We start from the raw sequence: 12219 nt of genomic DNA, 5'->3' as shown, positions 1-12219 counted from the left end.
GCGTGAGGAACGTCACATCCGGTCTCCTGCCTTGACGTCACGCGTGACGTGGACAGCACGGCGCACACTGATGACGCGTTGTGTACATCGGCCCCGGGTTCGTTAGAGCGGCTTGAAAACGGCATGGCTGCGAAACTGAGTGAGGATATGAAGTAGCTAGAACTGGGTGTTTCTGTCAGGCAGTAGCGAAAACAGACCCGTCTCTCTCCCTGTCAGCCGCTGCGATGATCCCTATCCCGGTCGTGGTGGTCGTCCTGGGCGGCTGGTGTGCGGTCTACCTCGCAGACACTTTACTGAAGGTAAGAGATGGAGGAATGAATGTGTGTTTTCCGATTATTTCTTCATGAGAGGTATTTTGTTAACTGACTGTATTTGCTTTGCTTTCCGTGCTGCATTGCCGCAGGGAACACAAGGTAGCAGCGTGTGGAAATCCAGAGACGGATGCATGCTTTTTACTCAATTTCCAAAATGTCAACAAACAACCCTGCTAACAGATGTCAAAACAATGTTGCTTGAATAAATACCAAGCATTTCTACACATCACACTAGTACAATACAATATTTCTGTTCAGTGTGTTTTTCCCTAGGACGTTATATATAACGTGATGGAAAATGTTGGAAATAGATTCACTGGATCACACTGGCATCCTTTTTACTCGGAGCTGGTCTTGTCAGTGAAAACTGGTACTCGGACCAATACCAATATCCAAACCTGTGGACATTAAGTGTGATGAGTAGGAAAGAGTAAGATAAATAAATAGAGAATAGAAGGCATCACATTAGACACAATCCTGCTATGCACCCATAAAGACACAAAATACTGCATGTGTTGCCAAGCATTCGGAGAATAATTGTTTGTTTGAGGATGGATGTTTTGCATGACTGTGATGGTGATGCTATTATGGGGTCATTGATTATTTGATGGACTGGGCCTCTGGACCTTGTCTTCTCTCCTCAGTCATCGAGCAGCCTGAAGACCTCATATGAAGGCTGGCTGTCCTCCAATGGCCTGAGTCTGTCTCCCTTCCACGTCCGGTGGCAGACTGGCCTCTTCAATCGCCTCTTTGCCAAATGGGGACACTGGAATCCCCAGTTCCTGCTCCGCTGGTGAGCTCTGCTGTGAAGCTAGTCAGTATTTACATTGACCCAGGCCTCTCGGGCTCTCTTACACCATCTCCAGGAAGTGGGAGTGATATCACATATGATGCGACGCCATGCTGTGCAGTGCAGCGATCTCCAATGTCTGCTTGCAAGAGTCTGTGCTTTGTGTATCTAGAGTGGCGGATGCAGATATTCTAGCCAGGCTATGTGGTATTGATATAGTGGAGGAGGGTGAGAGAGAGTGTTGTAATGACTGCCCCTGGTCTGTTTGTTTTGGGATTTAAGGGTCAATCTGGACCCTATTGAACTTGTTTCTTTAAGCAATATCTGGATAAGCTGCTTACACGTGCCCCACTGCTTTAATCACTGAATTGTGAGCGTTTACCAAAGCCATGGGTTTGAACCCGTGTAGAAGCCACAGAGGAAAAACACTGAAGAGCTCTTTTTGTTCTCTTTGTGCTTCCTGTAATTTCAGTATTTTTTTGTGGCACAGCATTGAATTTACTTCCCATGACTTCTCTTTACTGGCCCTTATGAGAACCGAGTGTGTGTGTGCTCTTCTACAAGGCACTCCCAGTCCCTGTGTTAGTGTTAGTGTGTGCCTGCAGGTTTAACATGGGTATGGTGTTTGGAGTGCTGGCCATGTTCGGCTCCATCGTGCTGCTGGCGAAGACGCTGATGCAGACTCTGTCGCAGATGATGTCCGAGAGTCCAGAGGGCTCCAACGAGCAGGTCCTGCAAGTCGTGGTAAGGAAACTTGACTCATGCTGAATGTTTAGCTCTCCTCAAAATGTCTGCAACTGTAATGCAAGGAGAACTGGGTCTTGCAGTGTAGGGTGTTCTAATCAAGATAGATGGGAGTAATTTTAGACCTCCCCCACCCCTGCACATATATTTCTCATACCCACACTTACTGTATGTAGGAGTCAGTATTTAGCTGTTGTTTATTGAATGGCAGTTTAAGGACTTGTAGGACAGCAGACTGTTTTACTGATGGAACAGTGCATCATGCTTATAATTTAATGAGCATTGTATCTAGTAAGGAGGGCAGTACTTTAATTTTACTGCCCAGGATTTCTTCTGGAAAAGCTGTGTGTGTGTACACATGAGTATGTTTGGGGTCGTTGTCATGTGAGTAGAGGGTCAGGTGTTTGCATTGCATGTGTGCCGTGCCAGCTATTGTCTTCTGAGTTTTGTTGTGCTTTGTTGACATCGACAGGTGCCCGGCGTCAACCTCCCTGTCAGCCAGCTGGCGTACTTCTTCACCGCCATTCTCATCAGCGGTGTCATTCACGAGTTTGGCCATGGGGTGGCAGCAATCAGGTAAAGGCCTGGTATCCCTGTGTCTTGCTAGAGAGTAAACTGCGGCCGGCCTTTCACCAGCGTGTCTCATCCCCGCAGGACTGTCTTGGAGATTAATCTCCTGCATGCTTCTGAGCTCGGCTCAGAAGGGGGATTAATTGCTGCAGTGATCTCATTGTCCATTGAACAGTGATTTAGATCGATCCTATTACTAGCATCCCAGTTGTTGCATACACAGGCAGAACGATAAAGATACCTACCAGTTAGTTTCATGTGTATTTATGTAATACGTTTACGATAATAAAAAATAAAGATCAGCCTAGTTGTTATATTAAGATGTGAGGTGTTCCGTTAAAGGTACACTTTCTCCTCTCCCTCTCCCTCTCCCTCTGGACTAATGATTTATATTTTTATATTTAAAATGCTCACTTTTTTCCTCTTCCTCTCTCTCTCTCTCCCTTGCTACCTCCCTCCCCATCTTCCTCAGGGAGCAGGTGAGATTCAATGGCTTTGGCATGTTCATCTTCATCATCTACCCCGGGGCATTCGTGGACCTGTTCACCACTCACCTGCAGCTCATCTCTCCGGTGCAGCAGCTGCGGATCTTCTGTGCCGGTGAGGTGGTGTGTGGCGGTCGCTCTCCCAGGGCTGGCTTTGAGCGCGAGGCGGAATGAGCTTTTAACAGTGTTGAACTGAACGTCTGTTTCTGTGTCTGTAAATCAGGGTAGTAACACTGTCTGTGTTGCTCAAGTCATCTTCTGTTGCAGCGCATGGGAACCGCCACCACGGGGTAGTGTTTCCTTACCGACCACACAGCTGGTCTGCAGTGCAGTCAGTTTATTAGCAGAATAGAAGCGTTTTTGACTAACTACTGCAGCGGGCAGCATAGGGTCTGTAGGGCCTCACCCACAGCTCGATCAGCTGCTTAATCTGTGAAAGGGGAGGATGTCCAGAGACACAAACCCCAAGCCCTGGTGGAGGAGTTGCCTGCTGTCTAATGTAACACCTTTATGGCAGCTTGATTTCCCTGAATTTAAACAGTACCTGTGTTTTGTGTGCACACTCAGTGTTATGTATATACACTGTGTTTGTGTATCAGATGTACAGCTTCATGCTGGCTTGCCCTGCCCTCATGCCCGGTGGCAGCTGGCTCCTGATTGCCCTAACCTGACGGTCCCTGTCCTGTTGCTTCTCTCCAGGTGTGTGGCACAACTTTGTCCTGTGCGTGGCCGCTCTGACCTTCCTCCTCCTGCTGCCCTTCTGCCTCTTCCCATTCTACTACACCGGTGCCGGGGCACTCATCACGGAGGTCGTAGAGGTCAGTGTGTCCCCGCTGCTGTCCGCCACTCGTGTCTGCTAGGGTGGAATATAACGCAAGAGAGGCTAAGTGTGAAAATGGGCTCCATGGCCCGTCTTTCTCTCATGGTCCTGCCACTCATTCGCTTCATTGATCCAGGGGTTTTCATCCAGCTGTTTCCAGTAGGGATCCTGGGCTGTCTGGGTCAATGGCGGGACTGGGCAGTTTGTTCCAGCAGCTCCATATTAAGAGGTGCTTCAGGCAGGCAGACACACAACTGCTTTTCTTAGCAAAGTATGAAAAGTTTGAATTTTAGAAATCAAAACAGCACAACCCTTCCAACAAGGTATAGTTGTTCAAAACATGCAGGAGGAATTTCTACAATCTCTCTCTCTCCCAGAGGTCTCCTACTGAGATCTTGTATAGCCTAGCCTCAATAGAACCTCCCCCCGAATAACCCATTCATTAAAACAGGGTCTCTCTAAATATACATATTCCACATGTCAATAAATCTAATATTGATCATATTAAAACATTCACTGTACATAAATACCCTTTAATACCCAGAACCCCATGAACCTTTTATTAACATGCATTATACATTAGTGACAGCTCAGGTGCACGCCCTACACTTAGTTAAAACAAAGACCTGCTCCTGAGAAGCCGCTTCCCAGTTCAGTATTATTCCATCACAAAAACATTTATACTTTTATTTGCACAGTCTAATACTTTAAATGAAAGATTAAATATCTAAATATGTATTTCCCCACAACATCATTTCAATTAAACTCTCCAAATATACAGTACTGTGCAAACGTTTCAGACAGATGTGAAAAAATGCTATAAAGTAAGAATGCTTTCAAAAATAGACATGTTAACAGATTATATTTATCAATTAACTAAATGCAAAGTGAGTGAAAAGAAGAAAAATCTACATCAAATCCATATTTGCTGTGACCACCCTTTGCCTTCAAAACAGCATCAATTCTCCTAGGTACACTTGCACACAGTTTTTGAAGGATCTCGGCAGGTAGGTTGACCCAAACATCTTGGAGAACTAACCACAGTTCTTCTGTGGATTTAGGCAGCCTCAGTTGCTTCTCTCTTCATGTAATCCAAGACAGACTCAATGATCAATGAGATCAGGGCTCTGTGGGGGCCATACCATCACTTCCAGGACTCCTTGTTCTGCTTTACGCTGAAGATAGTTCTTAATGACTTCGCTGTATGTTTGGGGTCGTTGTCATGCTGCAGAATAAATTTGGGGCCAATCAGATGCCTCCCTGATGGTATTGCATGATGGATAAATATCTGCCTGTACTTCTCAGCATTGAGGAGACCATTAATTCTGACCAAATCCCCAACTCCATTTGCAGAAATGCAGCCCCAAACTTGCAAGGAACCTCCACCATGCTTCACTGTTGCCTGCTGACACTAATTTGTGTACCGCTCTCCAGCCCTTCCGTGAACAAACTGCCTTTGCTACAGCCAAATATTTCAGATTTTGACTCATCAGTCCAGAGCACCTGCTGCCATTTTTCTGCACCCCAGTTCCTGTGTTTTCGTGCATAGTTGAGTCGCTTGGCCTTGTTTCTATGTCAGAGGTATGGCTTTTTGGCCGCAAGTCTTCCATGAAGGTCACTTCTGACCAGACTTCTCCGGACAGTAGATGGGTGTACCAGGGTCCCACTGTTTTCTGCCAGTTCTGAGCTGATGACACTGCTGGACATCTTCTGATTGTGAAGGGAAGTGAGCATGATGCGTCTTTCATCTGCTGCAGTAAGTTTCCTTGGCCGACCACTACAGTCCTCAACGTTGCCCATTTCTTTGTGCTTCTTCAAAAGAGCTTGGACAGCACATCTGGAAACCCCTGTCTGCCTTGAAATGTCTGCCTGGGAGAGACCTTGCTGATGCAGTATAACTACCTTGTGTCTTGTTGCTGTGCTCAGTCTTGCCATGGTGTATGACTTTTGACAGTAAACTGTCTTCAGCAGCCTCACCTTGTTAGCTGAGTTTGGCTGTTCCTCACCCAGTTTTATTCCTCCTGCACAGCTGTTTCTGTTTCAGATAATGATTGTGTTTCAACTGACATTGAATTGATGATCATTAGCACCCGTTTGGTATAATTATTTAATCATACACCTGACTATATGCCTACAAAATCCCTGACTGTGTGCAAGTGTACCTAGAAGAATTGATGCCGTTTTGAAGGCAAAGGGTGGTCACACCAAATATGGATTTGATTTAGATTTTTCTTTTCAGAATCTGTGTATATATTAAAGTCATCACCTTTTACCTGAGTCACGACACTCCGTCAAACTGTGCACAGATGCCAACTGACTGTTTTTCAAATGTTTACATTCAGGAACATGCTAAATGTATAAGCCGCTTGTCGGAAATTAAATAATTCACAAGCAGTGGTACTGTTTCCACTCCAGCCTCAGAGTTACTGAGGGAAACGGGCGTGGGTCTGATTGATTCTGACAGATATTAATTCACTTCAACTGCAAAGTCTCAGACATTATGGTCAGTAAATACCACTCTGAGTTTTTGTTTTTTGGTGAGATTGTGAGGACTGGCAGTGTGGTATCAGTTTTTACAGTTTAGCTAACCTCGTCCCCTTCAGCTTTATTACTTTCTTTTTTCCCCCCCTGTACATGAATAATATTCTCCTTTCATTAGAGCCGTGAGAGGTGTATGTCTGTGAAAGTCACAGAGTGAGTCTGTTGGTCTCTGTTGGGCTCTTATGACCCGCTTCCAGTGGTTCAAGAGCAGCTCCTGTTAATGTTGAAAGCTTTTGGCCCAACTGCAATACAGTGGTCAAGTGGCGGATTCTTTATAATCCATCTCTCACTATCAAGCCCCACTATCCCAGCCAACTTCCGTCATCTTTGGCTAGTGTGATGGAGGCAGAGCTGATAAAGAGCATTTACTTGCCCTCCCCTCTCTCTTTTAAAACTATCATATATATATCAAAAACCTTTCGCTCCTAATCCCCGGGAAGCACTCCGCACATTTGTTAAAACCACTCGAGGGTCGATGCCAATGAATAATAAGGAAATGCCAACAGAGTTCCCAAAACCCCTGCAGGTGGGCATCTGCTGGGGAAGCCCAGTGCTGTTGGAGTTAATGCAGATAAACACCGCAGAGTTTGTTAACATCTTGCCGAGCATATATGTATGTATTTTTTAACATCTGTCTCGGTTCAAGCCCTGATCAGGATAATAGTAAAGTCGGATCAGAGAAAAGGTTTAGCTGTATAGGACAAGAAGAAGTAATCTGAACCGGGTTCATCCCTCATAGCATCTTGCTTAATCTCTTTGACACAATCCTTGATTTTTAAGTGCGGCAACATTTGTGGATTTGTGAAAAGCATCTCATTTACCATTAGCCTTGTGGTTTAAAAAACAATTGTTTGTGTGTGTGTTTTAACTGGTTTGGGGAGGAGGGTGTAAACTGCAGTCTATGTTTACATGAGATTCTTATCTTTTATTATTTATTTCTTTGCAGACACTCTTGTGCAGGGAGACTTACTCTTTACATCAGAAGCATTACAAAGTGCAGTAATGCAAACAGTATATAGAATAAGCATACACCCCAGTACAGAGAGCTTATAAGTGACAACTTACTAGAGCAGACATTTGTTTTCCTTCTAAATTATATTGAATTTAAGTTAAGAATATATCTTTCTCCTTAATCCCCTCCAGTAGCATATTTAACCAATTCGGGCTCAGCTTAGTGGATTGAAACACTAGTCCTGAAATGCGAAGCCTTTGCACTGTACTGTGTGACCCATGACCCCTGGTCCACCTCTCCCGCAGGACTCCCCAGCCAGCGGGCCGCGGGGGTTGTTCGTTGGCGATCTGGTGACCCGGTTGGAGGACTGTGCTGTGCGCGGCGTGGAGGACTGGCACAGCTGCCTCAAGGACATCTCGCACCGGGGACAGACAGGGTACTGCGTCAACGCGGCCTCCATTCAGCATGGCCGCGGGAACAGCAGAGGTAGAGGAGGAGCGGAGAGGGTGGGTGGGAGAGAGTCCTGTTGAAAACGACATATACGTGCAGGGGGCTTTCTCGGGCCTGCTTTCCGTCTTGCTGTGGTTTGTCTGTTACGGTTTAGGACAGGACATTAAACCCATTAACCGCCAGTATTTTACATAACAATCACACAGGATACAGGAGGCTGGACGGCAGCATGGAGTGCTGCAGCAACAACAGCCTGACTGACGTCTGCTTCTCCTACAGCAACAACCTGGAGAGCCGGCTGGTGAGTGTTGGGGGGGGTGGGGGTTTGCTGGGTCTTCATGGTCTAAAAAAAGTTCAAGTAACTTCCTCTCCCTGCTCAGTGAAAAAAAAACAATTGGATTAAGTAAAAGCGAAACAATTGCACTTCATAGCACAGAAGACCTCCCTGCAGCGCTCGGTGCCAGAAAGCGGTTTCGCATTGTTGCTGAGCCTTGAACCGGTGCCGTTCCACTCATGAACTCCGGCATATTGTTCTGCTCTGGGATCATTGTGCCTTTAAATCCCCAGCTATTTATATCCCTCCATCCCAATGCTACTCTGCTGGAAAATATCTGGATGACCTGCAAGTCCCCTTGGCTCAGTAACTCTCCCCTTTCGTGAACAGTATAGTATACCATGACCCAGGCAGGTGCGCTTAAGTGGGCCCTGCGGTGCCGTCAATCAGAGGTTGACGGTCGTCTGTGTTAGTCTTACGGTTTCCCCCCCTCGTCTCCGTCAGTTCGCCTGTCTGCCGGCCAGGAAGACCATCGAGCTGAGCCAGACCTGCCGCTCCAACACGGACTGCCAGAAAGACTTTGTCCCCAGCCTGTGTGTCTTCCCTTCCCTGGAGAACCAGACGCGCCTCATCCGGGTGAAGCACCAGCCCCAGGGGGACATGCTGTTTGTGGGGTACCCGCTCCACCTCCAGTATGCAGGTCAGCACCGATGTCGAGAGGGCGGGAGTGGGAGTGGGGAATGAGGCTCCCGTTGCACCGCAGTTTTGTGGGTTACAAGGAATCGCACACCCTTGGGCATGAGAGCTCTGGGGGCAGTATATTTTGTTTGATGCTATGCTTTGTGTTTCTGTGGTAAAAGGTTTTTTGTTTGTTAGTTTGTTAGGTGTTGCTTTTGTTAATGTTTTAATGTCAGCTCTGTCTTTCTCCAGTACCCTGGCTAATGCCATCTCTTTCTTTCTTCAGTGAGTCTTACCAACTTCGTACCTCGCTATGGATTCCTCCACTTCGACCTGCCTGTAGTGATTGAAACCTTTTGCAAGTATCCTTTCTGGAGTGCGTGCATGCATGTAGTGTCTTAAACAGTATGCAGCATGAGTTTGTCAGCTGTGTCTATTACAGCTGATAATGTGTTCCTTGTGTTCTGTATCATGCACAATAGCTGTTATACCACTCTCTGATATATAATTGCATGTTCCCATCTCCTGAATCGCTAGAAAGTAGCTCTTTCTGATTAGCGAGGTGAGGGAGGGAGAAAATGTACAATGGGCTCATTCATGAAACGCTCTTTGTCAGCAGTGGATTGCCAGTCTGACCTTGACTGCACTTGCACAGATATCTGGTTTCCCTCTCGGGGGCACTGGCTGTCATCAACGCCGTGCCGTGCTTCGCTCTGGATGGCCAGTGGATGCTGAGCTCTTTCCTTGAGGCCACCCTGAGCTCCCTCATCGTGGAGAAGCACAACCGGGAGCTGCTGGGCTTCTTCATCCTGCTGGGGGGCAGTGCCCTCCTGGCCTCCAACGTGGCCCTGGGCCTGTGGATGGTCACGGCTCGGTAGCGTTCTGCTTTCTTTGAAGCGAGGAGGACAGTGGAGGGTTCTCTTCTGGTGTCAGCAGGAGGACATTGGTTTTACTCGCACTGTACAGGAAAGACCGATCCAGGACCTTGTGCCAGTGTTTCGGGGTTGTCGATCTGTAGCCACTGGTGCCGCAGAGAGCAGGGCCTCGGGAGCTGGGGCAGCCCGGCGCTCCGTGGCAAACATTCCCAGTGTGCCCCTCAGCCAGCTGGCTGCCACTCGCTCACAGGGGCTCTACACAGCTGCTAAACCACACGGTGTCATCGCAGTTCTCTCTCCAAGCTGTCGAAAACAGGCTCGGGCCAGAGACCTGCTTATTTCATTTGTGCCGAGAGTGCGTCACAATATGGGCTCTGACGGGCCGAGACTGGCACCTTTTCACAGAGAGTGTTTGTTCCCAACATGGTTCCATTTTGTTATTATGTTTTTATGTTTTTTTTAAAGGGGATAATGATGACTGGTTCTTTTTATTTATGATTTTTTTTTTTTTTTTATATATATATTTTTTAAACTTTCCCACGTCTAACCAGACTTGTTCTGTTACAGCTGTTCCCACGATCACAAGTCGCAGGTTCGTCCCCCCTCCCAAGCTCAGAATGCCAGGTCTGGCATCTTGCTCTGCGACAGTCCCTAGACAAGTTGCCTCCAGTACTGGTCGTGGAGAGCCTGTATCCAGCAGGTTTTGTCACCCTTCTGTCACACATTTTTAGAAACCTGAAACAATTAAGCAGGTGGTAAATTTGGTCATTTAGAAACTATTGGAGCATCATCTGAATACCTTCAGATTCCTGTAATTCCCTTGCCTGACTTGCTTAATTGATTAATAACTCCCATGTGTTCCCAGTATTTAGAAATGGGTGATTTAAGGTGACCTGTAAGATGAAGAGGATTGGGGCACTCCAGGACCAGGGTTAGAGACCCCTGCCCAAGAGCCATGGTCAGGACACTGGCGCTGTGGAGAGCTGAGCTCCGTCTTTTACTTCCTCCGGTGCTTGTGTCTGCACTGTCGATTCAGGCATCACCGCGGTTGTGTCCTGACCATCGCCGTCCACACAGCTGTGCACGCTCCTGCTGGGATCCACCTTTGTGCGGAGAAGAATCGAGCCACATACCAAAGGGGTTCTTTAAAAGGAAATCAACATTATATGAATAAATACATGAAATTCAAGAATATGTAGAATAGTCTTAAAAGAAAATCTCAATTGTGTTTAATGTCCTGTTGTTGTGGTAGCTGAAGTCATCTGTAAGTGTTCCTTTAGAGCTCAGTTTACAGTCCAGAGACGTGAAGTGGAGAGACCACATTCTCGCACTGATCCTGTATAACGTGCTTTTTTTTTTTTTTTTTTTTTTTTACTTATCTTTTTACTTATTCCAAAACACAGAACATGAAAACAATATCCACCTTTTAAATGTGAATTGATGTACTGCATTGCGGCGCATATTTGAACACGCTGATGAACTTCTGCTGTATTATTTTGGGTGTTTTTCACATTTGATGCCTTCGGGGCCATGTCAGCCACACCCTGTATGTGACTATTTTAATGTTTTTCCATTTATTTTATTTAAATTTTTTCCCTAAACTGAAAACCGCAGACTTTGTTCCCCTCATTTCCAAAAGCTGTTTGATTTGGGTAACGCACAGTGAGTTTATTGACCTTGAGCATATTCAGAAACGAATCAAAAAGTAAGTTGATAAAAGATTTTAATTTCCTCCATTGTAACTGCACATTCCTGTTTTTTATTGTATTTAATTATGTTGTATTCATTCCATACAGTGTGTGTGAAAATATAATATATACTTCCTCAATGGGTAAACAGCTACATTTTATTAATATTTTTCCTTTGCACCAAACAAAATTTGTCTGAGCGTGATAACGACAGGCTGCGTTACAGCTCTGAAGTCGTTTATCATCGGGATTGCCGCAGCCAATCAGATTTAAAAAGCAGCATTGTTACAGAGGCCTTAGGGGCTGGGGTGGGCTTGAAATTATTGTGCAAAACAATTCAAAGGCTATTTCACAGGACCCGCTCCTTAAAATAACCATACCACCCCCCTTCACAGTCACGCATCGTTTTACTGATCGCACTGCAGCCCCCAGGGAGGTTGTCTGCCCAGGCCCTTTTTGAGGATGTGTGACAGTGAGCTGGATTGTCTGTGCATGACCGCCCTACAGCGGCTGTGTCTGAGGGCCCGGGGCTCTGAGATACTTCTGAGAAGCCACCCTACTGGATGGGGGACAATATTGAGAGAGATATAGATCTCTATACGCCTGCTTCCAACCATTTACGTTCCTCCCTGTTACCCTTTGTAGACAGACGCACATATACAGATATGGCTGACTTAAGCCTCTCTAGCCCGGCTGTTGAGGGTGGGTTGGGGTCGGGTAGCAAGAAGGAATGAGCCCCAGGCAAGGCAACTGGAATGGCAGCGAGTGCTGGGTTTTGGTTTGGTTCCTAGTCGGTGAAATCCAGGTTGAACCCGCCTTCACCTGCATGCACATTTTTGCTGTGAGGAATCTGAGTTTGGGGGGGTGGTGGTGGAGATGTTTGTTTCCAATTCCAGTGAAAACTGACGATCTGGGTGAAGATACATGGGGGGAAGGGGGGAGGGGGTAGGTAACACACACAAAACTGGTGCTAGAAGTTGTCATTCCAGTTGTATTGTATCTTCATACCATCATGCGTCAGTGAGGAAGCCGTGGCAG

The 12219-nt window shown here is 46.5% G+C and overlaps 1 protein-coding gene across 1 annotated transcript; it reads left to right on the top strand.

Annotated features, from left to right (window-relative positions):
- The first annotated feature begins 75 nt into the window (after nucleotides 1-75).
- Nucleotides 76-11321, top strand: mbtps2 (membrane-bound transcription factor peptidase, site 2). Its single transcript, XM_066699021.1, has 11 exons — nucleotides 76-299; nucleotides 959-1107; nucleotides 1710-1848; nucleotides 2321-2424; nucleotides 2891-3018; nucleotides 3603-3721; nucleotides 7522-7702; nucleotides 7873-7967; nucleotides 8445-8640; nucleotides 8905-8980; nucleotides 9274-11321. The coding sequence occupies exons 1-11, from the start codon at nucleotides 225-227 to the stop codon at nucleotides 9494-9496; spliced, it is 1485 nt and encodes a 494-aa protein (XP_066555118.1). The 5' UTR covers nucleotides 76-224; the 3' UTR covers nucleotides 9497-11321.
- The last annotated feature ends 898 nt before the right edge of the window (nucleotides 11322-12219 follow it).

This window comes from Amia ocellicauda, chromosome 3, assembly GCF_036373705.1.
Source record: "Amia ocellicauda isolate fAmiCal2 chromosome 3, fAmiCal2.hap1, whole genome shotgun sequence".
Lineage (NCBI taxonomy): Eukaryota > Metazoa > Chordata > Actinopteri > Amiiformes > Amiidae > Amia > Amia ocellicauda.
Note: the sequence above shows the minus strand (reverse complement) of the source record. Positions and strands in the feature narration are given on the sequence as shown.